The sequence below is a fragment of the Ailuropoda melanoleuca genome, chromosome 14 (assembly GCF_002007445.2).
Source record: "Ailuropoda melanoleuca isolate Jingjing chromosome 14, ASM200744v2, whole genome shotgun sequence".
Taxonomy (NCBI): Eukaryota; Metazoa; Chordata; class Mammalia; order Carnivora; family Ursidae; genus Ailuropoda; species Ailuropoda melanoleuca.
The window spans coordinates 79,239,131-79,262,238 of record NC_048231.1 but is presented as its reverse complement, the minus strand read 5'-3'; the positions used below and the strand labels follow the sequence as shown (position 1 = coordinate 79,262,238).

The window sequence follows — 23,108 nt, the reverse complement described above, 5'->3', positions numbered from 1 at the left end:
GTTCTTTGAAGTGTGGGAAGAGAACACTGAAACTTCTGTTTTTTCTCATTTTATCTTTTATTTTACCATTTGTAATAAAAAAATTTGATCATACAGAAAAATGGAATAATGTAATACACATGTCCTTCTCCTCCCTCTGCCTGCTTTGTACCAGCTGTTGAATTTTATCTATAGCCCATTCACTCCTTTCACCCATGTTACCTTGTAACTAATCCTAGAAAGCATTTGATACGTGAAGATTTCAAAAGGTGAGGGTTAAAGGAGTACTGTAACCCAATAGCATTTATATCTGAAAAATATTAACAGCAGTTTCTTAATACAAATCTCTAAGTAGTGTTGCAATTTCCAGTCACCTCATAAATGTCATAAAAGTTGTATTTTCATTTTTATAGTTTGAGTCAGGATCTTCATTTTGTGATTGGTTGATAGCTCTTTTAAGTCTGTTTAACCTACTGGTCCTCTCCTTATTCCTTTTTTCCCCTCACAGTTTGTTTGTTGAAGAAACTGGATAGTTTGTTCATCATAGAGTTTTCCCACAGTCTGGATTTTACAGATTTTATCTTTGTTAGTGTGGTTTAACATGTTTCTCCGTCCGCTATATTTCCTGTAAAGTTGCTTTGGGACCAAGGGCCTGATCTAATCCAGATTCAGTGATTTTCAATATATTTGTTATTTATCTCTTTAAAATTTCTGGTTTTTACCTATGTTTTATAATTTATCAGCTCAATACTATGTGTATATAATTTATAAGTGTACAATTGGTAGGGCTGTTAAAATTATTTTTTCTGATCTTGGTACATAATCAAACACTTGCTAAGATTGTTAGTGTCCATTCTGTTATATATACATTTTAAAGATTTATTTATTTGAGAGAGGGAGCGTGCCTGTGCGAGAGTGGGGGGAGGGTCAGAGGGAGAACATCTTCAAGCAAACTCCCCTCTGAGCACGGAGCCTGATGCGGGGTGAGATCTCATGACCCATGAGATTGTGACCAGAGCTGAAACCAAGAGTCGAATGCTTAACTGACTGAGCCACCCAGGCACCCCTGTTAGCGTCCATTTTTAAATGTGATTCATCCTAATACTAGAGAACTTGGTATGGACCACCTCGTGCTAAACCTTATTGGTCTACTTTTTAGTTAAATATATAGTTTTATATGTGAACATATGATTCATCTGTGAAAGTTAATGTCCTGTGGTTCAATTCTAGGATCTGTGGATGGAGTATTTGAACATGGAGCGCATACATTATGAGTTCCAGGAAACCATTGGTCTGTGGACGCAGGCCACACTTGAATCCCATTCTCCGCCTTGCAGTTTGTCAGTGCAGCTGGATGTCACTGATCCTTTGTTGGGTGAGTTGAATGAGCATCAGCCCCCTCGAGTGAATGAATGAGTGAGTGAATGAATGATTAAATCCAAGCCATTGTTAAGGTTTACACAGTGTGTCCCTCCAGTGAGAACTGCTTTTTAGGAGTTCATTGTTAACTTGTCTACAACTTAGGGTTAGGTTCGGCTATGAGTGAGAGAAAACTCCAAAACAGTAATGACTTAAATAAGATACTTTTCTGTAAAAGAAGTTGGAGGCAGGCAGTTTAGGCAGTAGCTGTAAAGTCATGGCCTAAAATGTTGCTTGAGAGACACGTGAACAAAGCTAGGCGTCTTTTCCAGTGATGAATATCCAACTCTGTTGCATTCTGTGCAAAGAGTAGTTGTTCTAGTGGAAAAACCCCAGCTATACAGGACGATCCCTCTCTTGACCTGTTTGGAATGTTAAATTCCATCTGTTTGGGGTGCAAACAATACAGGCCTTTTTATGCCAAGTAAAATCCTGGCTATCAAATCGTCTTAAATTTTCTTAAGAATAGAAAATGGAATGCTACATCTGGAATTAAGTTGGAAATTCATGGTAATCCCTTAAGTATTTGTTGACCTGACTTAGTGACTTGAAATTTCCTTGACCTCTTCTATCCCTGTTATCTTACTTTTGAAAAGAATCAGGTCTGTGGCAGCATTTTTCTTCATGTTCCTCAGTCTCCACCTGCTCTGTGGTATGTGTCTAGGGCAGTACAGAGAGAAGGTGGGAAGATAGGAATTTATTGGATACCTGTGTGTGGTCAGTTCTGTACTAAGTATAGAAATAGAAACACTGAGATTGGATTCACCAGTATGGGACCACATGCAATCCAGTACAAAGCTGGATGGACAGATTTGCCCTTATTTTCTTATATGGCACCTGATTTCTTATTTGGACTCCCATTACTGAGTGAACGAGTAAGTGAACGAACGAATGCATGAGAATATGACTATGTAATATACGTTCTGTAGGAGTTTGTGCCCGTGTCTTTATTCATTTTAACTCTACTAGTCTCAGCCCTCCTGTTCAGACTTTGGCCCAGTTTAAGATTTTTCACTCTGCCATATTCCTTAACACCCATTTTTTTTTTTTCTCCTCTTCCTGTGAGGTTTATCTGGGTGATTGCATTAAACTCTTAATGGGACTACCTGCCCTTTCCCCCAGTCCATTGTCTGGTGATGGCTGCCATCTTTCCCAGGCTTGTTGAGAGCCGTTCACTAGCTCCCCTGTACTCGAGTATCAAGTCCGGGCACTTTAGCATGTCACGCAAGGCTGTCTAGGATCATAATTTAAGATCATGAGCTTTGGGCTCTTTAACTGTCATTAAGGCTTTTTGGATAGGAATTCTGTTTAATCATACCACGTGTTTGTGAGCTCATAGCTCCTGCTAGAGTATCAGTAGCCGTGTGGGGGGTCCCTCAAAACTTGTAAGGAATGGCAGAGAATGATTTTATTCATTTAGGCCTCTGACGGTTTATGTAACTACTCTGTAGATATTCAGCATTCTTCTTGACAGTAATAAGCCAAGGCTTTGCACCCACTTGTTACTACCTACTAGTAGCCATTACTCGGTAAGTAGGACTTAATTTTCTTTCAGCTAAAGAAAGGGTTTTAAGTAACTTGCGGAAGCATGAGGCTCCCCAGCCTCCCCTTGATCTGCACCCAGTGAGGCCTCCTGTGTCAGTCATTTCCTCAGCCGCGCTCCTGAGTCAGAAGGACGCCACCCAGCTGGTGCGCACGGACCTGAACCTGTTGCAGCAGCAGGCCAGGTAAGACCATGAGACCGCCAGGGCTGTGCCCCTGTGCTCGCTGCTGGGACGGCTTGAATGACTGCATACCTAGGAGGGCTTCCTCATCAGCCGCCTCTCCGTGAGGATAGTTTGACCGGGCTGGCCCCGTCAGTTACCTCAGCTAACCAAGTCGTGACGAGTCTCTTAATTGTACATTGAAATGATGTGGTGCTTACATGGACGATACATTTTACATTTCCTGTGGTGGCATTTCTGAGTGTCAGCGGTGCCAGCCAGGTGTTTCTTAAGCTTCTCCTGAGGGGACTTTCTGATACTGGAAAGATGGTGTTAAAAGGGTATCCAGTGAGATTTACTTTCTTTCGTCACTGCTTTGCTCCCTAACTCTTCAGGTTCTTTAACAAATTGCCACAGGCACTTGATCAGAGTGCGGGAAAGCCATTTAGCGCTCTGAGTTAAAGAAGATAGCGTATAATCAACTCTTGAAGGTTTTGATTCTAGCTGCTGTCTGTGAGGAGTGTGTGCAGAGTGTGTCTGTTTTATAAAGTAAAAGAATCTTATCTTTGCAAAGACCATGGGAATCTGTCTCTTACTGGCTTTTGTTTCCTTGGCTGTTTTTGGTTCAGGCATTTGTGTGTGTATGTGAGTGTGTACCCCTGGCCCCACCAGTGCGCACACACGTGCCCGCGCAATAATGTAACAGTATCGACACCCGTATAAAAAATTAGCTTCTTCCATCTTTGGCAGTTCAGTTTGAGTTGCTAATACCTAAGAAATCACTGGTGCTTACAAGTAAGGTACCCCTTTAAGAGTGCTTTAATCAGGATGAAATTCCCATTTGCTCTTGTCTATTTAACGGTCTGTGTAAAAAACACTGTTAATGTAATACAAATTCTAAATGAAGCTTTGTTCCTGGCTAAAAAGTTGTACCACTTTTCCTTCTTTTCTGAACTTTCTTACTAAGGAAAAGAAAGGATTTACACACACCTTTGGTCTTTTGTTCCTATAGAATACCAGGTCTTGTTGCTCCCTAGTGTGGGCTGGGGGTAACCGGAAGCCTTTATCTGTTACCATGAAACCTTTCCTAAGCCTTTCTTCTACCTCCCAATGATGTTTTCCAGAACTGCAGCTCTTCGAGAATCTCAGCAGGTTGCCCTGGATAGTGAGCTGCTGGACACAATGCCCAAACAGTACGTTAATAGAGAAGAACAGACCACACTACATCTGGAATGTAGAGGCAGTAGCGGTAAGAAATGCCAAGGAGCAGCGGTTGTCACAGTTCAGGTAAGATTGTTGAATCTTCTTCATGATTCACCGAATTTTTCATTGAGTCCCTAATATTGGCATATTGTTGAGACAGACGGCAAGAAGTTCATAGCACGTGATTCATGTCCCAAACATTTAATAGTTTGGGGGAAATAACGACCCACATGGAGCTAATCATGTATTTCCATAAGTGCTGATGTGTCCTGCAAGACAGAAATTCACAGAAAAACAGTTAACTGAGAAGATTCTTAGAGGGACTCACGCTGATCCTTAGGAGACTGATGATGACGGTTTGGAGTCACTGGGAAGGAATGTGGGAATGGTGTTCTTTGGACATCATTTAGGGGGTACTGGCTAGGTCAGTCTACTTCAGGTGGTTTCTGGCTGTGGTGGTGGGAATTTACATCAGAAAGGTTGGGATTCACATCGGAAAAGAGGATCACTTGGGAGCTCCAGCTGTGTGCTGTGTGCTGTGGCCAGTGGGGAGCTGCTGAAGACAAACGTGGAGGGCCATGTGGAGAGCATGTCAGTTAGGTGGAGCTTGCTAACAGGCAGAAGGGGAGATGAGCAACTGTAAGATTAGGAACTCAACCGCCCCTTCGAGTCAGCTTCCTGAGTTGGAAAAACTGGCTCAAGTTGGGTCTGAGACATCGTAAGGACATCAGGGTGGAGCTTAGCTTTAGCCAGCACTAAGCACTCTGCAGAACTTATTTTATCCTCCCAACAACCCTGTGAGGTGGGTATTCTTGTTATCTTCAGGAAATAAAGACACAGAGAAGTTCAGTCACACACCCAAAGTGACACAGCCGCTGAGTAACAGAACCAGGGAGGCCTGGGCAGTGTGGCTGCAGAGCGCCAGCTCCTCACTCACTACCCCCGCGTCCTTCTGCGAGGGACTCCAGGTCCCCAGAGCTGGCAGAGAAAGCTCAGAGATAGGCTGCCTGTTGCCTGACTACATCTGTATAAACATAGCTCTTCTTTTTTTTGTTAGCTTTTCGAAATTAGGGAAAATTTATTTACTGACTCTTGATCATCTTTCAGGAATTTCTTTTTGTGTTAATCCACATTTGAGCAGTTCTAATGTATTCCTTATCAGTGTCCTGGGGAGCCTGTTTTCTCTAACATGTCTTCTCTGAAGTAACGTTTATACTTGTGTTTTTCATTACAACATCTTTGTGTGCATCTAAAGTTCAGAAATTTGATCTGAGATGGGAGACTCCTAAACACTGAGTAATGTCTTTGGCCAGGTGCTTTGTAAAGTTAATTTTCTTTCAGTGTAATTTTTCCCGCAGTTGCTAATACTTCAGTAAGACTAGGTAGGAGCATTTAAGAAGGATCACTTGCCAAAGTAATAGTGCTGGAAGACAAGTCTGTCAATTTCGGATGGAGTTTGAGTTGGTGTGAAAAAAGCTGAAATATATCCATTTCTAATTAAAAAGGGTGTCTTCCAATCTGTGCCTTCACAAATATGGTATTTTTCCATATTTTGGGATTACATATCTTTGCCAGCCTGTTAATTCTATACAGAGAGGGAAGTCTTCTGAGGTGCATTTTTGTAAGTGACTGGGTGAAGTGAGTACAAAAATGTTTTCCCAGTTCTGGCCAATAGCTTGCTTTGTGAAGAGTTGTGAATATATCCTGCTCCAGCCGAAGAACAGGTCACTTTGCCTGACCTGTTAACTCTCGGGGTCTTGCGGTGGAAAATACCACCAGGCAGACTTGGGAGCTTTAGCTCCCAGCCTCCCAGTGACTTGGCGCTTTTCCTTTTCGAAAATAGTCGTGATTTGTCTGAACCCTTGAATTGAAATTTCTTTGCAAAATTTTGCTTTGTTGATTCTGAAATAGAAAGGTATACCTTTCCTAAAATTCCCTGAAAGTGCTTTTGATTCGAGGGAAATCAAAAAGCAAATGAATTATGATAAGAATAAAAATGAATTTGGCTGCGATTTAATTTTTGCAGACAACATAAAAATATTTCTGTTTTCTTTTCTCAAAAGAAAAATTGGTAGATGCTAAGATTGCTTGAAGAAAGGAAGAAAAAAAAGAGAAAGGACGGAGGGGGGAAGGAGATTTTATAGAAGCCTAAAGAATTTGAAAAAATAGCTGTGTTTTGTGGCCATAATCTAATTAGAAATATCCAGTTTTCTTAAAGCACGCTCTAATTTTCTGCTGGCCTTACTAGTTTGCCCAGTTCTCTGCCTTCCAGTTCCATTTGGGAAGACCTAGAAACTTGGGAACCCCCACTGATGGCTCCCAGAAGTATCAGTATCGACACAGTATCTACTCCAGCCATTATTTTGCCTGGGTGATGCAGGTCTGCCAGGGGCATTGAAAATGTGAGGTTAGTGAGCAGCTTTTATAGCCTGATTCAAGTAAGATTGCTTTACAAAGTTATATAAAAATTGCTAACTAAGACTATCCTGGGCAGTGCTTGGCTGGTTGATACTTCCAGGAATTGAAGACAAATTTTTTTTGGCTACTCATTGATAGCTAAGAGCAAGGTAGAAGAAAGTTGAAACTCTCCTTTACATGAAGTTGGGGCATTTCTAATCGACGCAAGGCAGTTAGATTTGCTCTGAGTTTTGGTCAGAGATTGTACTTGAATCTAAAGCTGTCTCTTACACAAATGGATGACTTTGGTTATAGATGTTGGGGTAGGGAAGGTGAGTTCTGACTGTTAGGACTCATCACGGAACTGCCACTGGGAGGGCATTTGCCATACAGAAGGTAGGTTGTTATTCTTATACATAGAATTGTAGCCCCTCTGTATTGTGTGTCCAGGGACCACTTCATGGCTATATCCAGTAGTTTTGATCCTGTTTAACCTTACTCTATCATCTGGCGATGCTGAACGTCATGAAGTCTCTTCTGGTCCCTCCAAATCAATAGCCACTTTGTAGTTTCTCTCCAGGATTCCTCTTTATCAACTCAACCCTTAGATTGCTGGTTGTGCGTGGTGCTTCCCCTGATCCCCTTCGTCATTGTGACATTAGCTGCTTTTGCCTACTGTTTGCATTGGAGTTCCCAATCTAGGGTGGGTGTGTGAATGGTCTTTAGTGGGTCAGTAAGCCCCTGAAAGTATATGGAAATTTTTTTTCTGGAGAGTTCGTAACTTCAGTAGATCCTCAGTAATCCATGACCCCCAATGTGTTAACCCATATGCTGATGACTCCTGTTCTGCTTTTCTAGTCCAGAATTCTCTGAGTTCCAGATCTAGATTTCCACTTGCCTATGTAACATTCTGTGAATGCCCATAGATACCTCAGGCTCCACAGGTCCCACACTAATCCCACCTTTACCCTCCAAACCTGTTTTTCCTGTAACAGGAAATGGGGACTTGCCCCACCCTCATACTTCCCATCTAGTTACTTTCCAGGTCCTACTCGTTCTGCTTCTGAAATGACTTTACATTTGTTTCTTTCTCTTCATCCATTGCCATTGCCCCCAAGTAGTCCCACATCACTTCCCCCCTGAACCATTACATAAGTCTTCCTGTCCATAGACCTCACCTTATCCAGTCCGTTTTCCATTCTGCCACCATTCATCTTTTTAAACACAAATCTCATCGCATTTGCAGGCTAACAGCCAACATTGGCTCTCCAGTATCTAGAAGGAGTAGGACTCTTGGGACCCCCTCCCCCCATAATCTGTTCTTGATCAGTTTCTAATGGCATCATTTACCCCCTTTCCTGATCCCTAAACATTTTCTAGCCACTCAGGCTTTTTCCATTCTCTAAACATGACATGCACGTTCCTACCTTCTCTCTTAGGCATGTGCTGTTACTTGTTGTCCCACACCCATGTGAGCTCCTTCCTCTCATCCTTCCATTGGTTCAGGCAGTACCTCTTGAGGTCTTAGCCTCTCTAGTCAGATTGAGGTAGTCCCTCCTCTCATAGCAGCTCGTGCATAAATGCTGCTGTAGTCACCTGCTGTCTTTCCCGCCAGTCTGTGAACTCCTCGGGAGTAGAGTTCCTGTCCTTAGTCGTCTGTGTTCCTGTACCATCCAGCATGGCTCCTGGCACATAGTAGGTGCCCTTTCCCGGCCCTGAATGAGTCCATGAAAACCTCATTAGGCTGAGTTACACCTTGTTTGCATTATGATTACCTCTGTCACTGTGACTAGATTCTGAGTTGTATGAGCGCCAGCACCTTGTCTTACTTGTGTTTCTGTTGTCAGTGGCCCACACAGTGAGTGCCATAGAAGTGAAGTGTTTGAAGGAACCAACAACTACAGATTTATACTCTTCACAAGTAAGCTCCCTGATTTTAACTACCCTCAGGAATTCTGTAGATTATTTGGCTGGAAGTTGGAACTTGTTCCTACTAGAAATTAGCAGTCACTCTTTGATTGTGTTTACCTTAGGCCAACTTATTGCTCAGTTGGCTGACTTAATGCTTTCCATACAAAATCTCGACTTAACGCACCACACTGCTTCACTTTTTGCTCTTTTTTTTTTTTTTTTTAAAGATTTTATTTATTTATTGGACAGAGATAGACAGCCAGCGAGAGAGGGAACACAAGCAGGGGGAATGGGAGAGGAAGAAGCAGGCTCATAGCAGAGGAGCCTGATGTGGGGCTCGGATCCCATAACGCCGGGATCACGCCCTGAGCCGAAGGCAGACGCTTAACCGCTGTGCCACCCAGGCGCCCCCACTTTTTGCTCTTATACAAATGTCTCCTGCGCATTCGTTCTTGGAAAGTGGTAAGGATGGACATACTTCAGTACACTACATTATTTCCCCGCTCTGTTCAGAGCACTTCTTATCACTTAGTGGGGCACTGTCCTATCCCAGGTAGCATGGTGGTGACTGTGCTTACATTATTTCACTTAATCTTCACAAATGAGGGTGAGGAAACAGGTTCAAGAGAGTCTCAGAGACTTGCCAAAGTCACACAGCTAGTAAGTGGCTCAGTTGAAATTCAAGCCCATGTCTATTTAAATTCAAGACCCATGCTTTCCCACTCAGTATTGGGAAATGAAGCCATTTGCTTTTAGCTGTTTCTGCTCCAGTTTTTAAGACTAGCTGTATCATTCTGAGTAAGCTGATCATGACCATCAAATCTCATTTAAATTAACAGGTGTACCGTGTTCTCTGTCTGAGTTGTTGTGATAGGATCACCTTCCCTTTCAGTGATTAGAGAATTCGGGGATTGGATCCATTTTCAAAATTAACTTCAGGAGAATAACTTTATGTTTTAAATATAAATTTTAAGATTAAAAAGCATATGTATATTTTAAATGGCTCATTTATAAAGATTTCAAATTATATCATGAAAATACTTCATTGCCCAGTAGATTTTTTCTGTGAGAGAAAGCCCTGGAAATTTCCAGCCATCTGCAAATGTTTGAACTATGTATAGCTTGTTTGGGGTATACAAAAGCCAAATATATTTTATGGGAAGTGAGACGTGCTGCTTCTGTGGTCGTCTCTCCCCATAGAAGCGTCTAATAACTCAGTGATATTCCCTGAGGAAATGGGGTGATTTATAATAGGGTTCCTCTTGTTGTACTTGGTATTGTGGGGCATGTTTGCCCCACCCAGGATTGATTTATTATGTGAAAAATTTCCTCAATCCTAGAAATGAAAGATGGAAAAGACCCACTGAAGGCCTCACAGTATTGTAACAGCTTGCTTGCTTTGTCCAGCTTTTATATCACTTTGTCTCCTTACAGCGACTCAGGCAGAGGGGCTTCCAGCACGCGGCTTTGTTGTGTTGTCCACAACTTCTGGTGATTGTGAGTTGCCAGGCAGTCAGCCCCTCTTCTGTTCTAGTGAGCAGAGAAAACTCAGTAGAGTTGGGAACAATGAACAAAAACAAGTAGACTGGGAAATATTGATCATTTTGAGGTGTTTTTGGTGAGAATGTTGCTTCTCCTTACTCTTGGGCACTAGTAGTTTCCACAGCGTGGGATGGCAGCTCGAAGCTCCAGTGACTTAGTCTCGTCCCTGCATTTCCCAGTCCAGGAAACCTCTGTCCTCTCTTATCCATCATCTTTCCACTTCCCTTCATCCTCACGGTCTTCCTTCTTCCTCTCGGATTCTTTCTTTTCCTCCCTGTTTGGCTGCCTTCTCTCCAGGCCAGCCAAGGGCTGCGACCCTCGACAACTCGGTCTAACTGCAGTTGGTGACATCATAGGCACAAAACTGCACATGGTCCTGACCTCGGTTTAGGTTATTAAATGTTGGTCTTTTACTTGAAGATTGGAAATTTAATATTTGTATTGATTCATTATATGGGTTAGTAGAGGTAATTTGATTATTTTTATCTTTCCTTAGTCCAAAAATTAAAATAATTGTTGTTAACATTGTATGTTCTTAGTTATTCACTTTCATTCCTTTTGATTTAGACTAACAGCATATTTTTTTCTTTAAGAAGTTTCATAAAGCTTTTTAATACAACATTGGTGAGTTTTATGGAAGAAAGTTGTTCTCACGATCATGAAAGTAGGTGCTTGGCATCTCGTCGGACTTGTGCTGTACTGGGGTGCTGTGTAAGGCAGAAGAGACAGGACCATTGAGCTCCAGGCCTTTCGTCTAGAATTTATGATAATAACTCTGGCAGGGACATAAGGGCCTCAGTTAAATAAATTTGTGAATTAAGTATTTACATTATTTACAAACAAAGGTACCTGTAATCATTGCAGTGGTGGCTGAAGACTGGGTTTGGGCAGGTGCACATAAAGGAAAATGTAGGCTCACTCACATGATTGGGGAAACCCATTTGAGGAGAATGAAGGATTTAACATTCCTGCCTTCTGAATGTTCTCATCTCTTCAGCCTTCTCTGCTATGCCTACAGAATAAGTCCAAATTCCTGGCCTGCTTCAAAGGACTCCCGCAGGACAGGACCCCTCCTCCCTAGACTGACCGCTCTGTGCTATCCATCCCTGACCTCCCTGCCAGTCTGGGCTTCTCCTTGCTGTCGCTCTATCCTCCTGCCCTCCACTATTGCCACCTCAGTTCTGTCTTTGTGTTGCAGCCTGGGCATAGGATATGCTCTACATCTATTCATATCCAAAAAAGGACATTAAAATGTACAAACAAAGCAGTTATCATTATAGGTCACCATCAGTTAATTAGAGAAAAGGGATATTAACAATCCCCTCAAAGAGGAAAGATGCAGTCTTAAATAAAGGCTAATCTTTTCAATTGAAATAGATTTAGTTTCTTGTTTTTTTTTTAAGCTCAGTAAATTCTCTTTTGGCACATCTTTACTGAGAATGAGTAAAAATTTTATCAGAGATGAGCTTTCAGGGACCACTGAATCAATCAACTCCTCTTTCGTAGGCATGCAACTGATTTCAGTGCACTTCCTGTATTTTATTTTGTGGTTTGTTTTATAATTGTATATCCTTTCTTCCTTTCAAAATGACAAGTGTTTTATTAGCAGCATCTGTGTCATTGTCTTTGTATGCGTGGCACACATGAGACATGCAGCCTTAGTGTTTTGAGTTGAGCTGTGTGCTGTTGGGTGGGGAGAATGGAGGGGGGTCAAGGTTCTGGGGAAGATGCTTGACAGAGGAGGGATGCAGTGTGCTTCAAGGAAAACCTCATTGGTAGAAGACATTAAGTCTGTTTTTGATGAGAGCTGGGGAGTCCAAACATAAGTGACAGAGAACATATCCTTACAAAAGACTGAACCAGCAATAAACTGTCGCAGGTTTGATTCTTCATGAAAAACCTGAGGTTCTTGAATAGTTTTTTGACATTTTTTTCCCCACCCCTGTCCCATTCAACTGAGAATTCTGAATTATAATATTAATTGTAGTAATAATTCTTCATCAAATACTCAGTATATTTGTAATAAATATTTGCACTAGAAGCGTAATAGGAACAAAAAAGTCTCTTGACCATTTAAATTTTTCTTAGTTTGAAGGTATGCATAAGAATGAAGCAATAAGCCAGCAGCTTCATGTTCTGCGAAAAGAAGTGAAGCAGTTGCAGGCCGAAGCTGCTAAACCACCGTCACTTAATATCGTGGAAGCTGCTGTCCATGCAGAAAACTTGATTACGTAAGTTTTGAGGGCATTATAATTTAAAATTCTATTTTGTTATTACTGATGGTAATCCTACCTGCTACCACACCCTCAGGCACCCACTAATTAAATTAGTATAAGGATCAGCAAACAATGGCTGCTGGACCAAATCTGGCCTGCCACCCTTTTTTATAAATAAAATTTTATTGGAACACATCCATGCCCATTTATTTACTTCATGTGTATGGCTTTATGCTATGATGGGAGAATTGAATAGTTGTGACAATTTATGGCCCATAAAACATAAAATATTTACTGTCTGGTCTTTGATAGAATAAGTTTACTGACCTCTGAATTATGAGATGACACAGCATATTGAAATTCAGTCATGGAGAGATTTAGTGCTTAAGTTTTAGACTAAAGTTACATTTACCCAGGAAGTCATCACTGTCAACTCAGATTACTAAGCAGAGTTTGAAGTGGAATTGTTCAGGGGAATTAGGGCTCTCAAGTGTAGTTGTCAGCTTGCATTTGGCCATTGTAGTTTTTCTCTTGGAGCTTCTTGCTTACGCTCAATGTTCTCTTTCTCCGTAAAGCCACCAGGCCATGACTTGGGAGAGAGGTTGACCCTGCCTTTGACTTTAAGGTGACTCCACATTCTAGTACCAGCAACTAATCCCCCAGTAGATTGGGGTGGTGGTACGGAGGAGGGCATTGAATCCTTTTGTAGGTTGGATTGGGGGACCTGGGAAGAAGAAGGAGATGAGGTGAACAAGAAGTTAATGTTCTTTTACTAGCAAAGGAGGTCAAAAGAGTATGAGACGTAGAAGAGGTATCTTTATTCCAGGATCTTACTCTATACAAAAATCCTTTTCAGTGTTGTGGATTTTAAAATTTAGAGAAATCAGCATTCTTGTTTTTAAAAATGTGTATTTGTGTAAGGAATACACAAAGTTGAAAGAATAAATTCTGAATTACATACAAAATATGAAAGGGTAATTTTGATAAGGGTAAGAATGTTAATAATACAGCTGATCCCCACTCCCCCAGGAGGACATAAAGTCATTTCTGTGTATTAAAAATAAGTGTCAGGCCAAGTTGGAAGATACTTACCCCATGGAATATTTTATTTTAAAGATTTTACTTATTTATTAGAGAGAGAACACACTCATGAACGGGGAGGAGGGGCAGCAGGAGAAGCAGGCTGCCTGCTGAGAAGGAGCCTGACCTGGGACTCCATCCCAGGACCCCGGGATCATGACCTGAGCCGAAGGTAGACGCCTAACTGACTGAGCCACCCAGGTGCCCCAACCCCATGGAATATTTTTAAAGTGACATTCGTATGGGGCTCTGAATGACTCCTAAGACTATTGCCTGAGAAGTGAGTCTGGATTCTCCTACTACAGACCAATAATCTCACCCACATTTTTGCACAGGGCCTTAGTGAATGCCTACAAGCTGCAGCCTACCCCTGGGGGTCAGAAGGTCGGCATTAGCCTCTTCTTCACCGTTGTGGATTATGTCAGCGATGAGACTCAGCGTCATCCTCCCACAAGGCAGTTCTTTACATCATGCATTGAGATCTTGGGACAGGTAAGGTAAAATTCTGTGTTTCTAGCCTCGTTCACATGTCATGAGTCCCTGAAGTGTCCTCATTAGATACAGTGAAGGATGACTTCAGGCTTACATTACAGATTCAGACTCTTTCTTAAGGCAGAAGCCCCTTTGAGTTATTGACTTCACAAGATGTGATTAAAATTGTTGGTAGAGAATTTTGCTTCTCATACAAGAGATACTCCCCATATTTGAAAGTCTCTGGGGAGACATCAAACTCTTTCTATGCTTTTGGTATTGTTAACAATAACTTTATGAAGCTCTTTATTGTTTATAAAACACTCTCCAGTTCATCCTCATAGTGACTCTGTGTGATTGATACCGTTCTCATTTTAAAGATGAGAACACTAGTCTCTGATAGATGAAATGACTTGCCTGGAGAATACAGCCGGTCAGTGCTGGAGCTGAGCTTGGATCCCAGGTCTTCTGCCTCAGCAGTCCATGTTTGCCCTGCCTCCCCACTGCTGTCTCCCAGTTGCTGTTCTCAGTCCCCGTTTATTTATGTATTTATTTGACTGTTAAATATATGGATATTTAAAAAGGCAAGAGCAGTGTATTCATGCATATTTATGAAATATGTCATTAAAGAAAGGAAAGCCGCTTGATGGAAAATGTGTTAACACTAACCGTGTACTCTCACCCAGTTTCAGTGGAATGAGTACTTAGTTATACTTATATATAACTAAGATTTTATATATAGACTGATATGGTATTTAATACATAGTGTTCCCTGGTACAGATATATGGTGATGTATTGAGCCTGTGCCCTCTGGATGGCTATTCACGTAGTTTGTTTTGCTGCAGTAAGCCTGAGATGAATATTCTTACACATCTCTGTGAACTGTTTGGACTGTTTTTTCCAGGATAATTTCCTAGAAGTATGGTCGCTATGTCAGAGGGATTAGCGTTTGATGTAGATTGTCACAGTGCCCTTGTGGGAAGTTTTTACCTGTCCCCACTATCACAGCAGGGTTTGAATTTATTGTTCGCCAAATTATAACCAATGGGAGGAAGAATTGTTCTTTTTAAGTGTTGCTAATCTAATAGGGGAAGTGTACTTTGTTGTTATTTTAAGTTGCATTTTTTTAATACTTGTTCACTTGTGTGACTTTCCATATGTTTATTGGCCATGTAACTGTTTTTTGTGATTTGCTATTTGTTGTCCTTTGCATGTTTACTGTTGTAGAATTTCTGTTTTTTGATTGCTTTGAAAGAGCTCCTCAGACTGTCAACCTAGTATCTGGATGGAATGTGTTCTAAATTGATTTTTCTACTTTGTTATTTTTTAATTTTATCATTCTTTTTGCCTTATGGAAGTTAAAATTTTTATATATTCAAATCTCTCAGTCTTGCCTTTTATTATTTCTGCCTGTGATCTGGCTTATCAAAGCCTTCCTGACCCTGAAATTATTTAAATACTTATATCCAGTACTTAAAACATTGGAACCAAGTTAAACAGGGTTATCTTGATTATATATTATTAAAGTTAGCTTTTTAAAAATATTCAAACCATATCTCTAAAATCTATAACCTAGAGGTTTTGTTTTCTTGACAAAATGCAGTCACTTTGGATACTTAGTAATCAGGGGTAGGTACCTTGCAAATGTCTGGATTCAAATTATCCTAATATTTTAATCTTTTAGAAATTCTCTGTGGCTTGTCCAAATCAAATTCATGGGTAATTCAGAATTCTTAATATCACCGTCATTGGAAGTGTTAGGTTTATCTGTGTTGATTTTAGATTTTTTTTGATTGTTTCGTGTTTTCATTTAGAAAAAGTTCTGTTTGCCTTCTATATTAGCCCTTAAAGCTTGGTTGCTTATATAAAAGTTTGGGGGGCGGTGGTGCAGAATCTGATGACATTTTCCCTTTCTAATTCTTTCAAGGTGTTCATCAGCGGCACTAAGTCAGAATGCAGGAAAGTACTGGAGACCATTCTGAAGAATAGAAGGCTCTGCTCTCTCCTGTCTCCTTTCTTCACTCCCAATGCTGCACCCGCGGAGTTCATTCAGCTCTATGAGAAAGTGGTGAAGTTTCTAAGTGAGGACAACAGCGATATGATTTTCATGCTGCTGACTAAGGTGAGATGTGATTCCGTGCTGGTGCCATCATGGAAATGTAGGATCCAGTGTTGTTGCCCACTCTGTAGAAATGAAGGGCCCCCTGGAGTTCTGTTTCCTGGTAGGCCCTTTTCACATTTTGTATCATCTTCAAACAGCCTGATCCCGTAGCTCTTTTTTTTTTTTTTTTTAAAGATTTTTTTTAAATTTATTTATAAGACAGAGATAGAGACAGCCAGCGAGAGGGAACACAAGCAGGGGGAGTGGGAGAGGAAGAAGCAGGCTCACAGCAGAGGAGCCTGACATGGGGCTCGATCCCATAACGCCGGGATCACGCCCTGAGCCGAAGGCAGACGCTTAACCGCTCCGCCACCCAGGCGCCCCCGTAGCTCTTTCTTGTGGGGGCATGGGTTGTGTTGTGTAGGGCAGTCTTACTTCACAGGCTTTGCTCCCAAGCCCTCTTTAGAAACAGTACAGCTTTGAAATGTTCATAATAGTAATTTAGCACATCCTTCTTTTGAATATATCCTGAATTTATGCCGAAAATGTGTTTGATAAATGAGATGTCATATATCAAAGTCTCTCATATTTGGAATAAGCCAGATATAAGCAAATTGCCTTTGTCCTCATTCCAAGTAGAATATTAACTCAGGCCCAGGCAATGAATTTACTTAACCATATTGTGGAGGCTTAGTGATTTTGCCTTCAATTGTATTTCTCTGACATCTATAAATCATAAAACCGAGGCTTTTTTTTTTTTTAAGATTTTATTTATTTATTTGACAGAGAGAGACAGCCAGCGAGAGAGGGAACGCAAGCAGGGGGAGTGGGAGAGGAAGAAGCAGGCTCCCAGCGGAGCAAGGAGCCCGATGGGGGGCTCGATCCCAGGACTCAGAATGATGCCCTGAGCCAAAGGCAGACGCTTAACGACTGAGCCACCCAGGTGCCCCAAAACCTAGGCATTTTTTAGGGCCTAGAGACTGCTGTCAGTCTGTCATGGGGGAGAACATGTTTTATAGGTGGGAATTCCGGGAGGTGATTGATGACACCCTGAAGTTTTATTAACTGAGATAGGTTACTGCCGCTGACTCAGAAATGTGGCTGTATCAGATGGAGACAGTCCCGTAAAGTGGCTGCTTGTTTCTGGCCCTGTGACTGCTGGGGCAGAACTACAAAGTTCTGATTCTTGTTTTGTAGAGAAAACTTAACCAAACATTCTCACGTTACAAAAACGCACGCGGAGCTGAGAAAGCTCTGCCTCTGAAATCCCCGAGGGTGAGGTAGAGCTGGCGGCTTCCTGACACCTAGTAATTGTTGACCTGCGTAGATTCTGTTAAGTACTTGTATGTACATTTCAGGTTCCGTCTTTATACAAAGCTGAATGTTAGGTGATGTTTGACTTTTAAACTAAATTTGCACGTAGTTCTCTACTTCAGTTAATTTTCCGGTGTCAATAAAACTGCTTCTTGTTTCTTTTTCTTTTTAGTTCGATCTTAAGCAATGGTTAAACGCCACTAAACCTCCTCTGTCTGATCGTACCAGGCTCCTGGAGTCCATCCATTTGGCACTTACTGCCTGGGGCCTTGAACCAGACGAAGATATTTTGATGCCGTTTAATCTTTTCTGTAAGCACTGGACTTACCTTCTTCTCTACCAGTTCCCTGACCAGTACAGTGACATTCTCAGGCTGCTGATGCAAAGTAAGTGTGTTTTAATTGTACCGATTTGATTGCAGTGAATATGTAATGTGACATTTACCCTTCTACAGATGTCATCCCAAAATGTAAAAATAAGACAATTATGCAGGGGTGTAGAATCACTAATTTTTAACCTAAAGCGCTTGATGAACAGTGCCCGAAAGGGTGCTCTCTGTAGAAAAGGTCAGTTACTGTCCTCACTGTTCAAATGGGCCCCGATTCAGCAAGGCAGCACTTTGTATGTGGTGTTGAAGTCCACACCATGCACCACCAAGTCATGCACCCCTCTTTCCCTTGACTCTGCAGCTGTCCTGAACTGGACTGGGGTAGGAGTGGGCCTGCTTACTCTGCCGACTAGAGATTTGGTAAGAGAAGGAAGTTGCTCCTTTGCAATGTGTTTACTGGGCCAGCTGGTTTCTCTGTAGATCTAAATAGTGGATAAATTTTGGGTTTTTTTTTCTCCCCCTTGATTTTTTGACTCATGTTTTTTTGCAAGTAAATTTTATCTGTATATAATGGTAGCCTGTATTTATATTCACCAAGGGAAAGAGCAGTGTTAAATTTTCTACATTCGCACCATTTATCTCCCCCCTCCCCGCCCTGCAATTTTCCATGGAGTATTGGAGATTAGAAGAGGAGTAAAAGGTTGTTAGCTTTTTTATTTTGGGAATTTGACTAGGCAGGAATTTCTTTGAAATTTGATATGAGATAGTATTTACTTTTTTTCATGCGAACTTCATACAGTCTATAGATGTAATGGAAAACTAGGTGTTGCTTTATGCCACATTTTTGTGTTACTTAATAGGAACCACTTAATGAAGAAGTTAATGATTTTATATATTGAACTACCTGAAGAATACTGAAATGTGTGCTCTCGTTTTCAAAGCACTTCAAGCTTTCATTGTTTCTGTGGAGGCAAGTTGAGGGTGGGTGGAGAATGGTGGTAGGGAGATGTATTTGTACAATTCTGATGCGTGCTGGCATAACTAATTTTTGCTCTAAGTTTTCAGAACTTGATCAAGTATATATTGTGTTTTTTTTCCCCGAAGCCCTTTTAAGAGATTGTAAGCAGTGTGTATGGGCAACCATTGACTTGTATTTAACAGGAAATTTATATTTACCAGGAAAGTAATTCAGTTAAAGGCTTAAGAATAACAGTACCATCACTGGCCAATTCCATGACCTCCAGCCTCCTGGTTTCCCTTCCCTCCCTGGCTGCCACGTTGGTGTTTCTTGGGGCTCTGTCCTTTGCTTGTCTGTTCTCTTCATTCTTCGTGGACAAGCCTCTTGTTTTCACCAGCTTCCCTGCTGTGTTCTAGGTGTGCGTGACTCCCATACCTATAAATTGATTCCAGGGCTGTATCCTCTAAGAGCCAGACCACAGTAGCCCTTCGACACAGACCCTTCACTGTTCCTTAGAAATCTCCCGCTGAGCAGATTGCTGCTGCCTCAACACCTCTACTCAGATCTACTCAGATCTACTCCTACCAGCCTGTTATCCTGTGTGATCCTCATGCCACCTGTGGGTGGAAAGGGCTGGAGGAGGTATCAGTCCTGGCCTGTGGGATGTGAGATTTACCGGGAGCAGAGTGCTGGCTATAGTCTCTATTTTACATGCTGTCTCTGTTGCTTTAGGTTTTGCTCATTGTACGAGTTGGAGTTTCAGGGTAAGTATGAGAAGAGAACCGAGACTCTGCAGTTGCATTCTGCAGTCCAGTCTCCCTTGTGCTGTTACTGCTTTTTCTCTCACGGCTTCAGCCAGGGAAGTGGTCCCTTGACCATCCCGCAGTCAGGGGCTGGTAGGTGGGAATTCCCCCCCCCACCCCCTGGATTCCAGCCCAGACGGCTCCAGCTGTGCTCACTCCCAGCAGGGTTACTAGGAACTGGTAAAGTCAAGTGTCCAGGTGGACAGTTCTTTTCGTAGGTTCTCTTTACTATAGTCTCTTCACCATAGGTCTTTATGAATTTGTTTTGGATTTTTATTTAATCTTCATTCCTTTGCAAAGTACACATGTTATTTGATTCAAGTTGAAAAAATTAGTTTGTGAAAGATGCTAACCTGATGTCTTCTGTCCGTGCCCCATAAGGCTCTGCTGAGCAGCTGCTGAGCCCCGAGTGTTGGAAAGCCACTCTGAGAGCCCTGGGCTGCTGTGCACCAAACTGCCAGCAGGGGGCAGCTTCTGCAGAGAGCTCGGTGCTTCAACGCTCTCCCAATGTTCTCTTATCTGACAAGCAGGTGTGTAGCTTTTGATGTCTGAAGTTTATGTCTCTGCATTCCTTTTCTGTTTCCTTTGCTATCTGTTTTTTAAACAGTTGGAACATTCAAAATTTATATCTAAAAAACGGCACTTCTGTGCATTATATTAAAGAGCCCTATGTTTTTGTCAGTCATTTGCTTCCTTCCATGCACCCTTTGCCTTTCTCTCACACCTCGGAGTCTGTCTTGCTCATCCGTTCAAGAGCAGCCCAGACCCACGTTGTGGGTGTACCTCCCCTCACCACCTTACCCCACCCAATTCTCAACCTCACACCCCTGGCTCCTTTGGTCAGGTTCTCATGCAGCATCCCACAGAGCCCTTGGTTTCATCAATGTTATGTGATGTGGGGGTGCATGACAATGTGCTGGAAAGAATGGTTCCTCTGCTTTGGAAAAAGAGTTTGAAACCTGCTGATTTACTTTTCCTATGCAAACACCTTTGCAACTCTTAACAAAACCTGAGCCCTCCATCACAGTCTCCCTAGCATTCTGCTGAAAGTAGACATTCAGTAAGGGCTCTTTGACCTGTCATTCTCTTCCAGGTAGTGGAGACTATACAGTGGCTTTCAAACTTTTTTTCTAAGCTTCGGTTATCCACATTGGACTTTAAAAGCTTTGGTTTATTCTCAAAATGGAGTCCTTACATGGCTGATATGAAAATATTCTTGGGATATCTTGTAAAACGGCTGCTTGACTCAGAAATGGCCTGCTTGGCTCAGGACCCATCTGCCAAGAGCAAAACAGGTAATATGCCTTTAGTGCACTGTGGAGCGAGGTGCTCTGACCTCTCATTAGAAGAGACTTGAATAGACACATTAAGAGATTTAAATCTTAGCAATAAAACTATATATCTGAGTGTCAAGAAGAAGAAATAGGAACTATACAGTATAGGCACGAACCCACCTATGTGTCATGCCTACATTCACTCGCACACTGTGCTTGCTTCAGCTTGTCTCTGCCCCTCCTTCATGGGGCAGTACACAGAGATAGGTATCAGTCTCCAGCTCTGTCTTCCTTTGTTTATCTCATTTGGGAAAAGTTCTGAATATTTAAACATTTATCTTTTGAAAAATATATGTATAAAATTATCCATGACGCTGTGTTGTAAAAAAAATTCTTCAAGAAATTCCATTGCAGCAAACGAAAACACTAGCATACTTACTTACATGAAATGTGTTGTTTGTTTATCAACATAGGTTTGTGAGTATACAGATAATAAGTAGATTTTTTTTTTAGCGTCATTAGTGATACTGACAAAGGATGAGTTTGTTTCTTGTCTCTAAAAATTTTGCTTTGCTTTTAGTACTGAGATCCCTACATTCAGTAATCATCCAGCTCTTTAAGCCATGGATCTTCGTTTTAGAGGACAATGAAAGGTAAATCATTTTTCAGATACTCATATTCCTTTGAAATTTATAAAGTTTAAGTTCTGATGGTATTTTGGTATAAGGGATGCATTCACAGATTTAATTTTTTATTTTTTATGTAGGGCCATATTAAATTTAGAAACTGCTTCCTTATGAGGGAAACTTAAGACATTTTCTGCTTGTGGGATTGTTAGTCTGATCGGACCTATTAACTTTGAAGCGAAACTGGACACTCATTTCCAGTTTTCTACAAAAAGACGTTGAATGAATTTTGGTACTTAATTTCAGAAAGACAGATGTTGCTCTCCTGAATTAGATGTTGATAATATATTGTAAAATACGAGACTAACTTGATTTTATCCAGTACCTCAGTTATTTATTTTTTGGAACCAAGCTGGCTTTTGAATTACTGAATGGGAATGAACCCCTTTTACTGAGCTCTGCAATTAAATGAAGCATGATGTTATGAGCATTTAAAACAGAGGTGTAGAGCTATTCACATGCAGGGAGTTGCCTTCTGAGTCTTTTTCCCCCTAAAAGCATACAAACAAAGTGAGGGGAGCTTGTCAGGAGTTTGTTAAAATTACAGCAGTGCTAGATATCACAGTATTTAAGGGGTTTTCACAAATATCAGTCTGTTCGTGGGACTCAGAAAACATGAGTGGCTTGCTCCAGTCCCACCACCAGCGAGGGCCAGAACTGGGAACAGAGCGCAGGGCTTCCAACTCCCGTCAGGACTCTTGTTTGAACTCAAGCTGCTCCAGGAGCTCGTTGAGGAAAATAGAAGAGGTTCTGGATCTTTGCTAGAGGACTGTCCTTAATCTACAAGCTTCAGGATTCCATGCTCTGAGACTGCTGGCAGACGGTGTTGTTTGCTTATTTCCAGGAAGAATTAATGGGATTTGATATTGAACTTTCTGGACCTAATTCAGAAACTAAAATGAGCCTATAAAGAGTTTTTTTTCTTTGGTTATTTCCAGTCCATTTTTGGCCATCTTTCTGTTACATGGATTTTTTTAAAAAATTTTTTTCCATGTTTAAGGTAGACAAAATTGTTGAAGCCATATGGGGCATGTGTCTGAGGCATTTGAAATGTAACCAAGATACACAAGGATGTAAATAGGGTATAAAAAGGTGTTAATCTATGTAGATAACACACTTCTGAAACTAAATTGCATTGGAATAAAGGTTTAGTTGGAAAGTAAATAAAACCGTGTGGTTGATGTTATGAGCTACAGTTCACCTCCAGGAGTTCACAGCAGTTAAAGTGGTCTGAGTGTGTCTTGGGGCTACATAATACAGTGTCCTGTAGGACTTAGGCAGTCCCTGGACTCTGGGACCTAGAGTGCTTTAATCATGGTGCTTTCCTCTCTAAGCGTTGTGCTTCTTTTATTTAAAGCAGCCAACGACATTACCCCTGGCTGGAGAGTGATGCTGTGGTGGCCTTAAGCATTGTGCAGTTGTTCACGGACTGTATTGACTCCTTGCACGAGAATTTTAAAGGTAGGAGGATGTTATGTTCTGTCTCTGGTTAGTTATCACTCTCTCTAAATCATTCGGTTACTCTTTTGCCTCTTTCTGCTTTTCCTACTTTGTTTAATTTTATTTTAGTTGGGAGGCAGTCATCTTTGACCAAGGAAGGTCACTGATACAGATGGTTGGTGTGAAGTTTGTAACCTCTTACCGTTTGTAAGGTAGCTCTGAGGGGTATCAGCGTTGGAATGTAGGCAGCCGTTCTCTTCAGATAGTCTCTGTCCCTCATGG

At 41.5% G+C, this 23,108-nt stretch overlaps 1 protein-coding gene across 7 annotated transcripts in view; it reads left to right on the top strand.

Moving 5' to 3' along the window:
- Positions 1-23,108, top strand: part of EPG5 (ectopic P-granules autophagy protein 5 homolog) — a 103,941-nt gene that overhangs the window by 55,420 nt on the left and 25,413 nt on the right. For 6 of the 7 annotated variants that reach the window (XM_019798450.2, XM_034643074.1, XM_011223500.3 and 3 more), the window contains 11 exons: positions 1,210-1,354; positions 2,954-3,125; positions 4,226-4,388; positions 12,243-12,385; positions 13,786-13,942; positions 15,850-16,044; positions 17,510-17,723; positions 19,808-19,956; positions 20,520-20,721; positions 21,281-21,353; positions 22,744-22,847. In XM_019798450.2, the coding sequence (XP_019654009.2) occupies positions 1,210-1,354; positions 2,954-3,125; positions 4,226-4,388; positions 12,243-12,385; positions 13,786-13,942; positions 15,850-16,044; positions 17,510-17,723; positions 19,808-19,956; positions 20,520-20,721; positions 21,281-21,353; positions 22,744-22,847 (1,717 nt within the window). The remainder of the gene's footprint in view (positions 1-1,209; positions 1,355-2,953; positions 3,126-4,225; positions 4,389-12,242; positions 12,386-13,785; positions 13,943-15,849; positions 16,045-17,509; positions 17,724-19,807; positions 19,957-20,519; positions 20,722-21,280; positions 21,354-22,743; positions 22,848-23,108) is intronic. The other variant, XM_011223501.3, reaches the window with a different exon arrangement.